This window comes from Triticum aestivum, chromosome 6A, assembly GCF_018294505.1.
Source record: "Triticum aestivum cultivar Chinese Spring chromosome 6A, IWGSC CS RefSeq v2.1, whole genome shotgun sequence".
In the NCBI taxonomy this organism is placed as follows: Eukaryota; Viridiplantae; Streptophyta; class Magnoliopsida; order Poales; family Poaceae; genus Triticum; species Triticum aestivum.
The window spans coordinates 418006967-418024475 of record NC_057809.1 but is presented as its reverse complement, the minus strand read 5'-3'; the positions used below and the strand labels follow the sequence as shown (position 1 = coordinate 418024475).

The following is a 17509-nucleotide window of genomic DNA, read 5'->3' as shown; positions in this document are numbered from 1 at the left end:
CAAACAGAGTGCAAATGCAATGAAACTTTATAGAGATTTTTTATGGACCAGAAGACACCTAATGGGCCAAGGCTGCGCCTGGGGGGGGGGGTGCTCCCAGGGGAGCACAACCGACCAGGGCACGCCTGGAGGCCCAGGCGCGCCCTGGTGGGTTGTGCCCACCTCGGGTGCCCCCCGGACCGCCTCTTTTCTCTATAAATACCCCAATATTCCAGAAACCCTAGGGGAGTGGACGACAATCAATTCCAGCCGCCGCAGAGTCCAGAACCTCCAGATCCAATATAGACACCATCGCGGAGGGGTTCACCACTTCCATTGGTGCCTCTCCAATGATGCGTGAGTAGTACTTTCTAGACCTTTGGGTCCATAATTAGTAGCTAGATGGCTTCCTCTCTCTCTCATTTGATTCTCAATACAATGTTCTCTTGGAGATCCATATGATGTAACTCTTTTTGCGGTGTGTTTGTTGGGATCGAATGAACTTTGAGTTTATGATCAGATCTATCTTTTTATATCCATGTAAGTTATTTGAGTTTCTTTGATCTCTTATATGCATGATTGCTTATAGCCTCGTATTTGTTCTCTGATATTTGGGTTTTGTTTGGCCAACTTGATCTATCTATCTTGCAATGGGAAGAGGTGCTTTGTAGTGGGTTCGATCTCACGGTGCTTGATCCCAGTGATAGAAAGGGAACCGACACGTATGTATCGTTGCTACTAAGGATAAAACGATGGGGTCTATCTCTATAGAGATAGATCTTGTCTACATCATGTCATCGTTCTTATTGCATTACTCCGTTTCTCCATGAACTTAATACACTAGATGCATGTTGGATAGTGGTCGATGTGTGGAGTAATAGTAGTAGATGCAGGCAGGAGTCGGTCTACTAATCTTGGACGTGATTCCTATGTAATGATCATTGCCTGGATATCGTCATGATTATTTGAAGTCTATCAATTGCCCAAGAGTAATTTGTTTACCCACCGTTTGCTATTTTTCTTGAGAGAAGACACTAGTGAAACCTATGGCCCCAGAGTCTCTTTCTCATATTATTTACCTTTGCGATCTATTTTATTTGTTTTTTATTTTTGGATCTACTAAACCAAAAATACAAAAATACCTTGCTGCAATTTATTTTATTTGGCGTTCGATCTATCAATATTACAACTCCCTCACGTCCGTTTGCCAATTTCTAGCGCCGTTACCCGAAAGGGATTGACAACCCCTTTTACACGTCGGGTTGCGAGTATTTGTTATTTGTGTGCAGGTGCTGTTTACATTGTGTTGCTTGGTTCTCCTGCTGGTTCAATAACCTTGGTTTCATATCTGAGGGAAATACTTACCGCCGTTGTGCTGCATCATCCCTTCCTCTTTGAGGAAATACCGACGTAGCTTCTAGCGACATCACTCTTGCCTCGGCTTTTTGACGCTTTTCTTCCTTTTCCCTTCATCGAGCAATTACCACTTGACGTTCAATCTCTTCATGCCTTCGATCACACAGCTGGGAAATGTCCATTTTTAGCTTAGTGTGCCACTCAATCTTATTATTCCTCATAACAGTGAGGGCTTTGGTGAGCTCAAGAATCTCCTTGTTCAGGCTCTTTCTTTCAGATTCTATGCATGCATCTCTCCTCATTTGCTCGAGGGTTTTCATATCCTCAACAGCTTGGTTTAGCTCCTTGGTGATCTCTCCCAGCTCCGTGAAATGTTTTGCTACCAATTTGATAACATCATCAGGCAAATCCAAACTGCTCAAATCAGCTGATTTGGCATCGTAGGCAGCACATTCAACAAGATCAATCATGAACTCAAAGTCATGCTTTTGTTCCTTTGTGGAAGCAGGAACCCTAGATTTGGCCTTCTTGATAGCAACAATAGCTTTCTCTTCAGGCAACAACTTTATCTTCGCAGAAGGGGCAGCAGAACCCGAAGGGTCTGAGACTCCAGCAGGAGCAAGCCTTGGTGACATTCTGAACGGAGGTGAAACCTTTGCTGGTGAACGAGTTTGATATGGCTTGTCAAGAAGAGCTCGCTGGTTATACATCGATATTTCTTTGGGAGCATTCTCATCGGAGGACTCAGAAGCAGAAGCTGCCTTCTTGGATTCTCTTGCAACAGATTTCTTTATAGAGGCTTGAGGAGAAACAAACTTCCTTTTTCGGGCAAAAGCCCGATCCTTCTTCTCTTGCACGTCTTGTTGAGTCAACTCAAGATTTCTCTGTTCCACTTCATTTCTCTTTGCGGCCTTGGCTCTCTTATCCACTTCTTTGGGAAAATCAGCAATTGTTTTCAGTGAGTCAACATGAGCATTTGTGGGAGGATTTGGCATGACTTTTTCATCATCTAGACCGAGGCAACCCTCAGCTATGCAGTCATTCCATGGTGGGGTGAATGCAAACAAGATCTGATATTTCCATAGACATTCTCATAGTTGAACCACTTCTTCACCCAGTGACGGTGAATCCTTTGCAGCATGATATTTCTTTTGGTTGTTGTTTCAACTCCAGGTGGAGTTTTATAAGTCTCGGGATCAGATATCTCAGCTGCGGTGTTTCTTTCTCTACCGCGACCACCCTTCTTGGGATTTCCATTGGAGAAAAAAGTCTTTGAGTCGATGATCTATTCATCCTCGGGCTGACTGTGAGCCAAGGGAATATCATCTTCTTCTTCCTCTGATTCAAATTCAGACTTCTTATTCGGAATCTTTGGCGGCTTAGTAGGTTTTCTTTAACCAGCCAACTTTGCTCTTTTAGCCACATGCGGCATCTGAGGTATTTCTTCTTCAGACCCAGACTACTCTTCCGAACTGTGAGCCATGACCACTCCTGAGAGAAAAACAACAATGCAAGGGAAAACAAGATAGGGTCATAAACATGCAAAGAAGCATTTGGACTAAAAACAACAAGTTTCAGAAGCAACAAGGAATCCATGGTATATATTTGAAATATATCATCTATAGAATTGTCGCACACCATAAGGCAGAGTAACAACTTATATAGTCTTTCGAAAAATACATGAACCCTAGATCTTAGATGAGTCATACGAGGGAAAAACTACAAACTGTACACGCCGTGACTTAAAGAGCCCTAAACATCTACCACAATAAAATAAATCAAGGAATATTTGCATCGGTAAGAACAGCCCTAGAACAGAGGAATACACAGGGTTAGATCTAGATTTGTGTGCCCTAACTTGGTAGCAGAGATCGACTACGGTAATGCGTAGAAGAAGAAGTACCGCACTGGTGTGACCAACAATGGCGAGGCTTCACCGGAGTTACATGGCGAGGCGGGTCGACGGCGTTGCTTCGAGCTCAGGCTCAGGCCGAGTGCGTGAAGGGGTTTGAGGACGAACTAAGAGAGAACAAAAGAAGAAGACGCCTGGAGGAGGGCTTTATATAGCCCGTAGGCAAAACTACTTCCTCCGAAATCTACAGCTGAAAAACATGGGATGTTACACATTCAATGGACAAGATCACGATCGTGAGATCATGGGCACATGTCAACCATTTCCTGCGAAATTCTCGGAAACTGAATGGAAGACCAAAAGGTTTGAAGAAGGGCAAATGCCAAAAACAGATAAAATTGCGAAGTTGATTTCATTCACGACCAAGGACATCAGATTGAGATCTTCTTCAAATGAACTTGCATGTTTATGATGAGGAAGAACAAAGGGAACACATAGTCCGACACAAAATACTTAGCCAAACAAAAGAAAACACAAAACACAATGAATAAAAGGATACAAATGAAAACACAAAGAACTAGCACCAACAATAGATCTCAAGGTAACAGATGAACGGTGAAGATCCCTGAGATATCACCTGCAAGAGAGGGTTATTCCTTCTTCGCAACCCACACTTGTGTGGGCAACGAGGACCTTATTTTCTTCATCTCAGCAGCAGCATTTTTTCGTGTAACATCCCAAAATTCTAAATTTTGGAATGTTATATTAAATGAATTATTATGATTGTTTGTTTTATTGTTGTGTGATTGATTGTGTGAAAATGATTGGAAATTGAAAACTTTTTGAAAGTTGAATGAGAGGGCCAAAACTTTTCATCTTGCATTTTGATCTTCCTGAATTCAAATTCATTTCATCACAAAACCCTAGAGTGAAGATAATATGACTTCTTCCATTAAAAAAAATGAAAAGGGGTTTGAAAATGATTTGAATTCCATTTGAAACATTTCAAATTTAGAAACAGTAAGCAACTCAATGATTTCATAAAATGATTTCTTCAAATTTGAAGGAAGAGAGTTGGAAGTTTCAAAGAAATAATTTGAAAGTCACTTTGAAGTTATTTGGATTTCCAAATTTCAAATCCATTTGGGAGTTATTTGGGTTTATATTCAAATTATTTTTCTCCTAAAAATAAATAAATAGAAATAAGGGTAAAATGATTCCCTACAATAGAAAAATAGGAGAAGATAAATTTGAAATCATTTTGCTATTTAAAAAATGATTTTTATTGATTTTAAATGCAACAATAGAACTGTTTAACTTTTATGATTTTCTTTGGAATTTATTTGAACTTGGAAAATAGTTCATCTTATTCTTGGTATTTTTCTGAGCATTTTGATATATAATATGCCTATGTAAATTTTTTATTTACTTTATTCTACTACAGTTTTCCTTTGTGTTTAAAAAAACAAGCGCACCGCCTGGACCGAAACACTGTTCGGCCCAGGAGCGCACGAGCCAGCCCAGCCGCGCTTTTGGCCCATGGCCTGCCCCAGCGCATGGAGCGCTTCGAGCTGGGCGACCGCCCGCTACTTCCCCTCACGCGCCCCTTCCGCGCTCGCCGACAGGTGGGACCCGCCCCACCTCGTCATCTCTAACCTCCCGTGCAACACCGGATAAACACCGCACGCGCCGCCCGCAACCACCGGCCGCCTTCCCCTCGGGATAGGCCTTATCCACAGCTTCCCAGCACCCCTAGCCGCGCCTATAAAACCCCAGGACTCCCCTCTCTCCATTCAGCTCTCTCGCGTCATCCCTCGTCGCTTGTAGCCGCCGCCTCGCCCATTCGGATCTCGCCGGAGCCAAGCCAGTCCGCCATTGTTTCTGCCGGCGGTGGTACACCCGAGCCCTCTTTGTCTTCATTAATCTTGTTGCCTCAAACCACCGCGTCATTTTGACATCATTTTTGCTCCTAGGTCTTGCCGGGGTGACGCAGCCACTGACCGAGAGCCTCGCTGGAGCACGAAGCTGTTGCCCTCTACCTCGCCCATCTAGGCCACCCCACCGCCCGCCGACTACACCACCAGACCGCCAGCGCCGCGCCACACCCCTCTGTCCACTTCGCCGCCGCCGGAACCCACCGGAGGCCGCCGTAGCCGTCACCCCGTCGCTGCCCAACGCCGCACCGCCGTCCCCTGCACCTCACCGACGCTGACGCTGCCGCTCGCTGTGTGCTGCCCCCCGTTCTGTTTGTTTGTTTTTGTTTAAAACGGTTAACCAAGGTTTTATTAAACCGTGCAGTTTTAGTGAAAAACCGACCTTCGGTTTTCTTTTTATTTAGCCGCGGTAGTTGTATTTATTATTTAGTGGCCGTTCACCGTATAGTTGCCGTAGTGAACACTCTCTGGCCTCTCACAGTGTGCCACATGGCCAGGGACCTAGTTGCTGTAGTTTTAATTATAGATTAGTCCCTGAGTTTTCAGTTTAGCCCCTAATCTTCCAATGGTTGTATCTTTTTAACCGTAAGTCCAAATTCGACGAAACCAGCGGCAAAATGTTCGTCTCGAATAGCTTTATCCAGAGAACTGGATTGGAAAACTTTTGGCCAATTTTAAATTTGAATTTATTCAGGTTTTAATTCAAACTTCAACTGGCCATATCTCCTAAACCGTAGTTCCGATTGATGTGATTCTTTTTGCACCGTGTCACCGTAGCCAAACCCTACCACCTAGACCTTTGTCACTATACTTTTCACACGATTAGTATCTGTCCATGATAGTTTTATTACTATGCCAAGTATGCACGATGGATCACATCACAGTTTTGCACCTTATGTCACTTATTGTTAGCACCTAGAATTATTTGCATGCAAGTTATGTGTGTTGGATTTCCCATTTGTTTTTTCGAGTCGGTTGTGTTGCATGTTATTGCTCTCTGGAATGATTGCTTATGTATGTTATTTTACTTTGATGATAGACTATCCGGAGTGCCAAGCCTATTACTATCGATCTTTAGAATTCAACTATCGGTATCCAGGGAAGTTCACATTTGATCATTCCTTCAATTAACTATGTTTTATATTATGCACTTAGTCCTTTTGTGGTAGGATTGCATGGTAGGATTTATTGTTGCTAGATGGCTATGTCGTTACCTAGTAGTTCATTTGAGGTAGGTCTGATCTATACATCCTTGTCACCACTGTGTAAGTTTATTTTTGCCTCGCTAAATGTAGACGTGGTTTGGGAAGCGAACATGGCGAGACATGAGTGACAAAGTAGTGATCAGGACCAAGACTTGTAAATGAACTACCTGGGCGGTATTTGGTTTGAATGGTGGCGAAGTTCAGTGGGAGCATGCATGGTTAATCCATGGTGGTGCACCACTAGTGGTCGGCCGCCCAGGCTCAAAGAGATCAATTGTATTCTCATGTCTAGAAGCTTACGTGTGCAGCCACAAGCCAATATGGGCTCTGGCTTAGTTGAGTAGTTAGTGTGACCCCTTCCGGGATGGGCTAGCAGATGTAGAATGATGTAGGTGTACCGGCCTATCCGTGGGTTAAGGGGAAACATTTTCGAAAGACTATGTCTCGGTCATCCTGTTCTCAAACGCCAGGCAGTGCGAGAACATCAAGGGAGGCGATCGAGTCTTGTGGGGAGAAGTGCGCAAACCTCTGCAGAGTGTTAAAACCTAATCAAATAGTCGTGTCCCCGGTTACGAACAACTTGAGCATCTACACTACACCACAGTCAAGTTTTGGCGACACATCTATCTGTTGGCATATGGTACCTTTGCCGACACATAACTTGAAGCTAGCACATATGCTGACAGAAGATAAAAGAGTCGAAGGACTTGCTGTGGGAAAAGGTATTGCCGACAGAAGTTCACTTGCCGACACTTTTCTAGTTGGCATACACCCTATCTACGCCGACACATGGTCTGTCTATGTACACCCCACATACGCCGACACATGGTCTGTCCATGTACACCCTACCTATGCCGACAGATGGTAAGTTAGCATACACCCTACCTATGTCGACACTTAGTATGTCCGCCGCGTTCTTGAACTCCCAAGTGGGTCTCCCCCGTTCCTGCAGAGGGGCGATGCGGCGGCGAAGAAAGTCTACACCAACAGCGCCAACAGTAAGCTCGGCAAGCCTGAGGCGCAAGATCCTGGTGACGGCAATCTTCAGCCTGTCGTCTTCCGGGGCGACGTAGCTCCAATCGCTGCCGCGTGCTACTGGGGTTCGACGCCGGGTGGTGAATGGCTGCGGGCTCTCCTCGTCAATCCAGCACCAATCTGCCCTCCACTCCTCCCACTTGCCGTGGAATTCTCCCTCCAGATACGTTTCCTTCTTGCCGGCCCTTGAGATCCAGGCGATTCCGCCGGATAGAGCCTCTCCTCTCTCTACTCGGGGTATGAAGAAGTGGCGGAAGAGGGCTACGTTGGGAAGGACTCCGACAAAGTTTTCGCAGAGATGTGCGAAAACTGCCATGGTCAGGACAGCATTGGGGGTGAAGTCAAGGAGGTGGAATCCATAGGTATTCATAATGTCACAGAAGAATTCAGAGAAAGGCGGGAAGAGCCCGCAGTAGAAGAACAAAGCGAAGAAGGGGTATCCATTTGGGGCCTTCTTCCAAGCGGCGGCGGGGAGTACCTTTGTGCGCGGATGCGCTCGTGTCTCCGCCGACCAGAAGAGGTAGTAGTTCTCCCTCAGCTCCTTCGCGGCAAGCTTGGGGGGGGGGGGCTGCGCGCTCCTTCCGCAGCGCCGCGAGCCGCTGCGCCTCGGTCGACTTCACGACCTTCCCCTTGTCGGCTTTTGGAGCCATGGCGAAAGTGGTGGAGGAGATGGACGGCGTTGGTGGCGCTGGTGGCGATGGGGGGGCGGAGCGCTGCTCTCTTTCGGCTTTGGGAAGACGAGGGAGCGGCGGAGATTTCTGAGATTGGAAGCAGCAACGGGCGAATCTGCGAACTGCCCCCGTTTCCCCTGCTTATAAAGAGGGAGGGGGCGGACGTTCCGCATTTCCGAATAAAGAAACCCCCATGATCTCTCCCACGACGCCGCATTCGACGCATGCCGTTCGGGGAGGGCGCGGTGGATACGGAGTAAGATACAGCGTAACCTAGGCCGCGCGTGCCCGTGCCCTGTTTTGGGCCTGGCCCAACAACGCTCGGCACCGTGTATGGCCCAAGCCCGGGGGCTCCTGTCGGTGTACTAGAGTAGGGATACCCTAGTATCCCGAACTTGTGCACGGGCAGTCGCAGCATGCCGCGGCAAGGCTTGCCAGGTGACCGCCAAGGTCCTCTGTGGTTCCTTTGGAGCCATTCAAGAACAAAGTGTCCAAGCCAAGAAGACAAGACCCCGAAGCTTGCCGGGAAGGCTAACAAAAGCATCCCAAGACCCCGGCAAGAGGAGCTTGCCGGGAAGGCCACCCAAGGCATTGCAAGGAACTTGCCGCGGTGCACCACGCGCCCCGGCAAGGCCCGGTGAGCGACAAGCTCCCGGACGCGACAAGACAACGACAGTGGCAAGGCGCTTGCCGCGGCAAGCCACCTCCCTGGGCCCGCGCTCTAGCACATCCACCAACATGTCGCTCTGGGGCTCTTCCAGGCGTACGTGGCGGGAGGTTGTGCAGCCAGCGGCGTGCGGTGGCAAGCGGCGCTGACAAGATCGCCATCGTGGCGAACGGTGGCATCCCTGGCGGTCCCTTTTCGCACTGTTTAGGCGACACAAACGGGCATTTAAGTCCCTTGTCCCCTGCCGTCAGGGTTAGGTATGATACACTGTAGCAGGTAGCTGTGCCTACCGCAGCACCTTTTCATTTTTGCCCTTTACCTCCGTTACCACCTATTGGTAACCCCTTGAGCATATAAAAGAAGGCCCATGTGCAACGTAGGGGAGGGTTCGAACACTCACGCTCGGTCTTGTTAGCTGCGGGTGTGTACTGTAGCACTCCGCGCTCCCGAGCAAGAAATCAATACAAACCACAAAGCAGGAGTAGGGTTTTATGCATCCGTGCGGCCCGAACCTGGGTAAATCGCTCGCGTGCATCACCTCGATCCACTCTTTGCACGATCTCCGCCCCCGCCGAACCGAAAGGGACCCGGTCCGCCGGTCCCATAGGTGCTCGTGGATCAGTACCCCGGCATATTGGAACAACTGCATGATCTGGTTGATAGTACGTATGAGATAAATGGACAATCATTGCAAAAATATAATTGGGGAGGGCAAGTAAAGATAGTGGGCTAGCTGACAAATATTCAAAATACTATGCCCGCTGTAAAGAGCGGTCTTATGAAAGTTTACAAAGGGAGTACAAATGAGGGAAGCATCATTACCTTCTCAAGACTTCCAAATTTATGAGATATAAGAAATTTCGGCACCCATCGTCTGGCAACCTAGCAAGCTTGAATAAAATTGGAGTGGATTCCTGTCAGGCTGATGCCCATGTCAAAGTACCATGTGCAGCATGAAGATGGACCAGGCATAAATTGCAGATTAGAAGACTCATCAAAGAGTGAACACTTGTTGTAGGATCAGGCAGACACACCATTGATGCCATGTATGAGGGAGAAAACATAGCAGCCACAAGTGGTGCGTTCTGTCAACAACAGATGCAGTGTCGTGAGATCTAACAAAAACACCGGTGGAAAGAATTCAAATCAATTCTTGTTTTGTAGTCAAGGAAACAAATAGAAGTATAATAGAGCACACATAATTCCACAATGCAGATAGGATGGGAATACAGATCATACTGCTAAGTGATGAAACTTTAAGCTTACAATTTGATAATTTATAGTTGCAAATTTTTCCAATGAGAATATTTCACTTCAGACCTTTGACTGTGCAACTGACGTTTCTGTAGTGAGTTATATACCTATCAAACCTGCTACAAACTGGGTTAGAATCTAATTTTCACCCAAAATTTTGAAACCAACCCGACCATCTATAGCATCAACGAGAGCTTATAGCCTACATGCTAGCTATAAAAAGAGGTGGTATTCCAGAATTATTATTTATTATAGCAACATCATTAGTATAGCTGGTTACACATATATCTGATTAACTCATGATGCTGATGCACACCTAGAATTCAGAAACTTGCATGCTTAGAATTTAGGAACTAAAGTACCATGTTAATCTAGCCATCGATCGGGCCAAAGAATTAGAAAATAAAACAAGGTATGATTGCTTTGCTTGTCAGTAGTATACGTATCCAACTAATAACCACTGTAATACTAGACGCTCTTCTTACACAAAAAGGTGCTGATTAAGTGAGAAGGGATCAGGTTATGCTTCTTTCTTTCTTTTTTGCCGGGAGGATCAGGTTATGCTTCAGATCAACAACATGTCCAAACCACTCCATAGCAACTACCAATGGTACAACTCTCAAGTTACAGCAAACTAGCAGTTCGATCTACTAGAGACACATGGTGGTACTCACGGTTGGAAAAACAAGAACAAAGAAAACAAATTGGGGATCCCACCATCAGTGCTTACCTAGCAACGCCCACTCCCTCCAGCCTGAGGTGCAAGGCGACGACGGACAGAGTTGTCGGAGGCTGTGACTCCAAGGAAGGGAGTAAGGGATGGGGTCGGGGACTCGGGGACGTGGAATGGGATTGGGGTTGGGGGCGGTGGACAGACGAATCTTGGGGACGGATCTCATGAGCCTGGAGATGGAGCCCGGTAGCACAGGGCAGAAGTCGAACAGTAGCAGGGCCGACAGCAGCAGCAGCCCAGAGATGGAGCTCCGGCGGCAGCAAGATCCCGGATATGGAGCCCCGCAGCAGCAGGAGCGGCAGCAGCGGGAGCCCGGAGATGGATGCCGTCGGATTGGCAATGACGTCGGCTGGACGTCGGGGGGAGGGGGGTTGTGCGCGGACGGCGACTGGATGGACAGCGCGAGGACGGCGCCTCGATCTAGGTCTGGAGCTCAGGGGATTGAGTACGGCGGATTGAGGACGGGGTGGAGTGCGAGGCCGGCGGCGGGGGAGTGCGAGGCCGGCGGCGGGGGAGTGCGAGGCCGGCGGCGGGGGAGTGCGAGCTCCGGGACGGGGGATTGAGGACTGGGTGGAGCGCGAGGCCAGCGGCGATGGTGGCAGAGGATTGGATCGAGCGCGACGGCGGCGGCAGCAGGCACGAGTTAGGGTTGGGTTCGATTTGGGGTATTTTGCACTGGGGAAGGGTATTTTCCACTGAGGATTTTTTTCCAACGAACAGTCGAAAATTTCGCTCACGCGCGGAAACCTCGCGCCAGGTTTCTAACCTTCTAATGATTGACACGTGTCCACCTACACCGACACTTAATCTGAATGCGTATATCCTACCTACGTCGACACATTTTAGGTTGCTAAATACGTAGCTACGTCGACTGAAAAACTGTTAAGGTCAACACATATGCCGACACATAGCACGTCATTAAGCAATTGCTGACAGACACGTTGTCGCTTTGTGGTTGCCGATACTTAGTGTGTCAACAGTGATATACCTTTGCCGACACTTGATACGAAGACAAAAGTTAAAAGCTACGCTGACAGATAGTTTGTGAAGATTAGTTGATCTTTGCCCACAGAAGTGTGTCACCTAAGCTCTACCGTGGTGTAGTGCTAGTAGTGGAAATGCTGGGAGATCTCATCACTCTTAATTAAAACAGTTGGGTTTTAAATGAAACTTTGGGAATGGGTTAAGTTGGGTTTGCCAACTCATCCTATGTTATACAATAGTGGTAGAATAATATCTATTATTCTAGGGAAAAACTAGTTTTATGCAAAAACTAAACTTAGAGCTTTCCACCAGTCAAATTGCATGTACAAATAGGTTCATTATTCTTATGATGTGACTTGCCAGTACATTCAATGTATTGACCTACATGGCTGCAATGTCTTATGTTGCAGGAATTTTCTACGACGAGTAAGAGTTACATTGTAGGGTTACGGTCTACACTCAACTTGTCGTTGGCGTTGATGGGACTCCATGCCCGTTCAATTGTTTCCTCTGAGATTTATGAGGTATATATCAGTTTTACGTTATTTATACATGTGATTGAACTTTGATATATACACTGATGTACTGTGTGTGCCAGCATACCAATCCAGGGATGGCACGAATACACAGAGACTTGACCGTTTGAGGTCGGGTCGCTACATTTCGACGAGATCTGTGAGACACCTATGCATTTTGAGAGTAATCATATGAATAAGCATTGTAGTAATTTCCAGATAAATGAGTATAATGTATTCAGGAGAATATTTGTTCATGGATTTATGGGGTTTTGTTGATACCCGATCCTTCGATGATTTTGCCATGAGACAGAAGGCGATCGGTTCATCATCGCTTGAAGCATCATCATCAGTGTCTGACTCGAGTGAATTCTAAAATGGTTCATAGGAAATGAAGGCATTGCTCCTTCCAATCCTTTTGTAGAATTCCTCATCATCTGATTCAATGTCTATCGCATCCTTGATAATCCCCAAGTGCAAGGAATCATCGTAGCAATTTTCAAAGGCAGAAGTGATAAGTATGGAGTGTCGAACCCACAAGGAGCTAAACGTAGGATCAATATTCTCTCAAGCCCTATCTGCCACTGATACGACTCTACGTACACCGAACGTCTGCTTCCAACTAGCAACGAAAAATAAAACTATGTTGTGGGTATGAAGAGGATAACTTTGTATGATATCAGAGAGATAAAATATAAAAGTAGGTGCTGTTATCATAAATTTAGAATATATTACTAAATATTATAAATAGCGAGTGTGTAATAATGGTGGATAGGTCTGTGGAATTGTCCTAGGCAATCATTAACAAGACCGGTAATCATTATTGTAGTTTCATATGAGGGAGGGGCATAAGCTAACATACTTTCTCTACTTGGATCATATGCACTTATGATTGGAACTCTAGCAAGCATCCACAACTACTAAAGATCATTAAGGTAAAACCCAACCATAGCATTAAAGCATCAAGTCCTCTTTATTCCCATACGCAACAACCCCCTTACTCGGGTTTGTGTTTCAGTCACTCACCAACCCACTATAAGCGAATCATGAACGTATTGCAACACCCTACAGCGGGAACCCCTCGTGCTTGCGTGACATGGAGGGCACCATAGGACATCATCAACGTAAAACATACAACTCATACCAATCTAGATCATCAATCAACCCAAAGATAAAAGATATCTACTCAAAACATCATATGATGGCAACACATCATTGGATCATAATATGTGGCATAAAGCACCATGTTCAAGTAGGGATTACAGCAGGGTGCGGGAGAGTGGATCGCGTAAAAGAGATGAGGATGGTGATGATGATGGTGATGTTGATGAAGACGATCACAGCGGCGATGATTCCCCTCCCGATGGCACTCCGGTGCCACCGAGAGAGAGGAGGAGAGGTTCTCCCCCTTGTGCTTCCTCCTCCATGGCCTCCCCCCTAGATGGGGAGAGGTTCTCCCTCTGGTCCTTGGCCTTCATGGTGATGATGGCCACTCCGGGATCTTCCTCCATGCCCTCCGGTGATGATGGCCCCCTCCGGCAGGGTGCCAGAGAGGGCCTAGATTGGTTTTTGGTGGCTATGGAGGCTTCTGGCGGCGGAACTCCCGATCTAGGTTAATTCTCCGAGGTTTCTGTATTTATAGGAATTTTTGGCATTGGTCTCATGTCAAGGAGGTGCCCGAGGCGTCCACGAGGCAGGACCACACGCCTGGTGGGGTGGGCGCGCCCCCACCCTCGTGGACGCCCCGGGACTCTCCTGGCCCAACTCTGTTACTCCGGGGTATTCTTTTGGTCCATAAAAAATCATCAAAAATTGGCACGTCAATTGGATGAATACTTCATAAATTATAGATACGTTGGAGACGTATCAGCATACCCAAGCTTAATTCCTGCTCGTCCTCGAGTAGGTAAATGATACAAGAAATAATTTATGAAGTGTGAATGCTAGCAAGTGCATAAGTTTCATCAATGATAGTTTCAATCACTTTTTATAACATCATTATATATCATAACAGTAGCTCATCTTCATAAAACTTTTCATGATCAAGTAACAAGCTATTCACATGTTAAAGTATAGATCATAAACTTTCTTGAAACTAACAAACTATATTCTAAGTCATCAAACAATTGCAATTCATCTTATTTTCAGGAAGGTTCTATGTCAGAGCTTTGGTTTAGCAAACTCCACATACTCAACTATCATTTAATCTTTCACAATTGCTAACACTCACGTGATATTTATGGGTTCAAAGTTTTAATCGGACACAGAGAAAGATAGGGGCTTATAGATTCACCTCCCAACCTTTTACCTCAAGGGTAATGTCAACAATAATAGTTCATGATAACTTACATCCAATTGGATATATATATATATATCAGGATCTTTCCAACACAATGTGCTTGCCAAAGGATAAAATGTAAAAAGGAAATGTGAAGATCACCATCACTCTTGCATAAAGGTAGAAGATAAAAGTAGAAGATAGACCCTTCGCAGAGGGAAGCAGAGGTTGTCATGCGCTTTTATGGTTGGATGCACAAAATCTTAATGCAAAAGAACGTCACTTTATATTGCCACTTGTGATATGGACCTTTATTATGCAGTCTGTCGCTTTTATTTCTTCCTCATCACAATATCATATAAAGCTTATTTTCTCCACATTAATAGATCATACATATTTAGAGGGCAATTTTAATTGCATGCACCGATGACAACTTACTTGAAGGATCTTACTCAATCCATAGGTAGGTATGGTGGACTCTCATGGCAAAAGTAGTTTAAGGAATGTTTGGAAGCACAAGTAGTATCTCTACTTGGTGCAAAGAATTTGGCTAGCATGAGGGGGAAAAGCAAGCTCAACATGTTGGATGATCGAAGACAATATACTTTATTTCGGATATAAGAAAACATAACCCATTACGTTGTCTTCCTTGTCCGACATCAACCTTTTAGCATGTCATATTTTAATGAGTTCTCACAAGTACAAAAGATGTCCAAGATAGTATATTTATATGTGCAATCTCTCTTCCTTCAATATTCTTTCATGAATTGTTCAAGTGACCAATTCTACGTTTGCTAACTTTCTATAAGTTTACTGCCTATACTTATTCTATGTGAAGTCATTACTCCCCATGGTATAAGCATATGAAAAATACATAAATTCAGATTTATTATATTCAATTATTCAACCATTTGCTCATAGGATATACGTGAAGCACCTGAGTAAATGACAAACGACTCCAAAAGATAATAGTGAAGGACACTGAGTAGTCAAATAATTAACTAGCCATGGGAGGATTCTTTTTCATTTAATAATTCAGATCCAATGATTTTATTCAAACAGCAAGTAGAATTGAAAATACGCTCTAGGCAAAACACATATCATGTGACGAATAAAAATATAGCTCCGAGTAAGGTATATCGATAGTTTTGAAGACGAAAGAGGGGATGCCTTCCGGGGCATCCCCAAGCTTAGGCGCTTGAGTCTTCCTTGAATATTACCTTGGGGTGCTTCGGGCATCCCCAACCTTAGGGTCTTTCCACTCCTTATTCTCCTCATATCGATATCTCACCCAAAGCTTGAAAACTTCAATCACACAATACTTAACGAAACTACGTGAGATAGGTTAGTATGATAAAGAGTAAACCATTCACTTTGGTACTGTCAAAGACAAGGTTCATAATTGTTCTCACACAATGCCTACTGTACCATATCATTTCTACAATTTATATTGAGAAATATAAGTCATAGAAACTAGAAAACAAGCAAACTATGCAATGAAAACAGAATATGTCAGAAACAGAACAGTCTGTAATGATCTGAACACTAACCATACTTCTGCTACTCAAACAATTATGAAATAAATTGTTGGAAGTGACGAATTTGTCTATTAATCTTCTGCAAAAATAATCAACCTAATCTCACTCTCCAATAAAAAATGGCAGCAAATCTCCTGAGCGCAAAGTTTCTGTTTTTTTATAGCAAGATCACATTAACTTTCACCCAAGTCTTCCCAAAGGTCGTACTTGGAACTTTATTGAAACAAAAGCTATAATACATGATTAATACAGTAGCTTAATCATGAGAACACACAAAAATAGTAAGGTTAAATATTGGGTTGTCTCCCAACAAGCACTTTTCTTTAATGCCTTTTAGCTAGGCATGATGATTTCAATGATGCTCACATAAAAGATAAGAGTTGAAACATAAAGAGAGCATCATGAAGAATATGACTAGCACATTCAAACCTAACCCACTACCAATGCCTAGGGATTTTGTGAGCACACAATTTATAGGAACAAGAATCAACTAGCATAGGAAGGCAAAACAAGTATAACTTCACAACTTTAAGCACATAGAGAGGAAACTTGATATTATTGCAACTCCTAGAAGCATATATTCCTCCCTAATAATAATTTTCAGTAGAATCATTAATGAATTCAACAACATAACCATCACATAAAGCATTCTTTTCATGATCTACAAGCATAGAAATTTTACTACTCTCCACATAAGCAAAATTCTCCCCATTCGGAATAGCGGGATCACTAGTTCCTAAAGTTGACACTCTGCCAAACCTGCTTTAGATGATAGTATTATTCATACTCCAAAATATATAAGTGAAGTTCATGGAGCATTCTACAATTAATATAAACTAACCAATGTCCAAGCTTAAAATGTATGAGTGAAGCACACGAAGCATTCTATAAAACCATACTCAAAAGATTTAAGTGAAGCACAGAGAGCAATTCTATAAAATCATACTTAAAAGATATAAGTGAAGCACATGAAGAATTCTATAAATCAATGAAGGGCTATCTAATACTAGCATGTTTCATAAAGGAAGAACAAAAAACACAAAGGACACAAATCATGTGAACGAAACAAAAACTGAGGTATACCGATAATTGTTGAAGAAGAACGATGGGATGCCAACCCGGGCATCCCCAAGCTTAGATGCATGAGTATCCTTAGAATATTTACTTGGGGTGACTTGGGAATCCCCAAGCTTGAGCTCTTGACTCTCTTTATTCTTCTCACATCGGTAACTCCTCGTTCTTCGAACACTTCATCCACAAAAAACTTTAACAAAAACTTTGTGAGATCCGTTAGTATAATAAAGCAAATCACTACTCTAAGTAATCAAACAATTATGAAATAAATTGGTGGACTTGAGGAATTTGTCTATTAATCTTCTGCAAAAATAATCAACCTAATCGCACTCTCTAGTAAAAAATGGCAGCAAATCTCGTGAGCACAAAGTTTCTGTTTTTTACAGCAAGATCCCATTAACTTTCACCCAAGTCTTCCCAAAGGTCTTACTTGG

The 17509-nt window shown here is 44.4% G+C and overlaps 1 protein-coding gene across 4 annotated transcripts; it reads right to left on the bottom strand.

The window, feature by feature from the left end:
- Positions 1 to 1271: 1271 nt before the first annotated feature.
- Positions 1272 to 11365, bottom strand: LOC123127709 (uncharacterized). 4 transcript variants are annotated; one of them, XM_044547505.1, is made up of 5 exons: positions 10684 to 11365; positions 9734 to 9814; positions 9522 to 9589; positions 9212 to 9351; positions 1272 to 2826 (listed from the first exon to the last, which is right to left on the bottom strand). In XM_044547505.1, exon 5 carries the CDS (start codon positions 2328 to 2330, stop codon positions 1449 to 1451), a length of 882 nt encoding a protein of 293 aa, XP_044403440.1. In that variant the 5' UTR covers positions 2331 to 2826; positions 9212 to 9351; positions 9522 to 9589; positions 9734 to 9814; positions 10684 to 11365; the 3' UTR covers positions 1272 to 1448. The 4 variants fall into 4 exon arrangements, with proteins under 4 accessions (XP_044403440.1, XP_044403441.1, XP_044403439.1 ...); XM_044547506.1 differs by having other exon boundaries at positions 9734 to 9784; XM_044547504.1 differs by having other exon boundaries at positions 9522 to 9814.
- Positions 11366 to 17509: the final 6144 nt, after the last annotated feature.

What these genes read in the sequence shown, in the direction of transcription:
- LOC123127709 (XM_044547504.1), bottom strand. Translation starts at nt 2,330, where the DNA reads ATGCCAAATCCTCCCACAAATGCTCATGTTGACTCACTGAAAACAATT.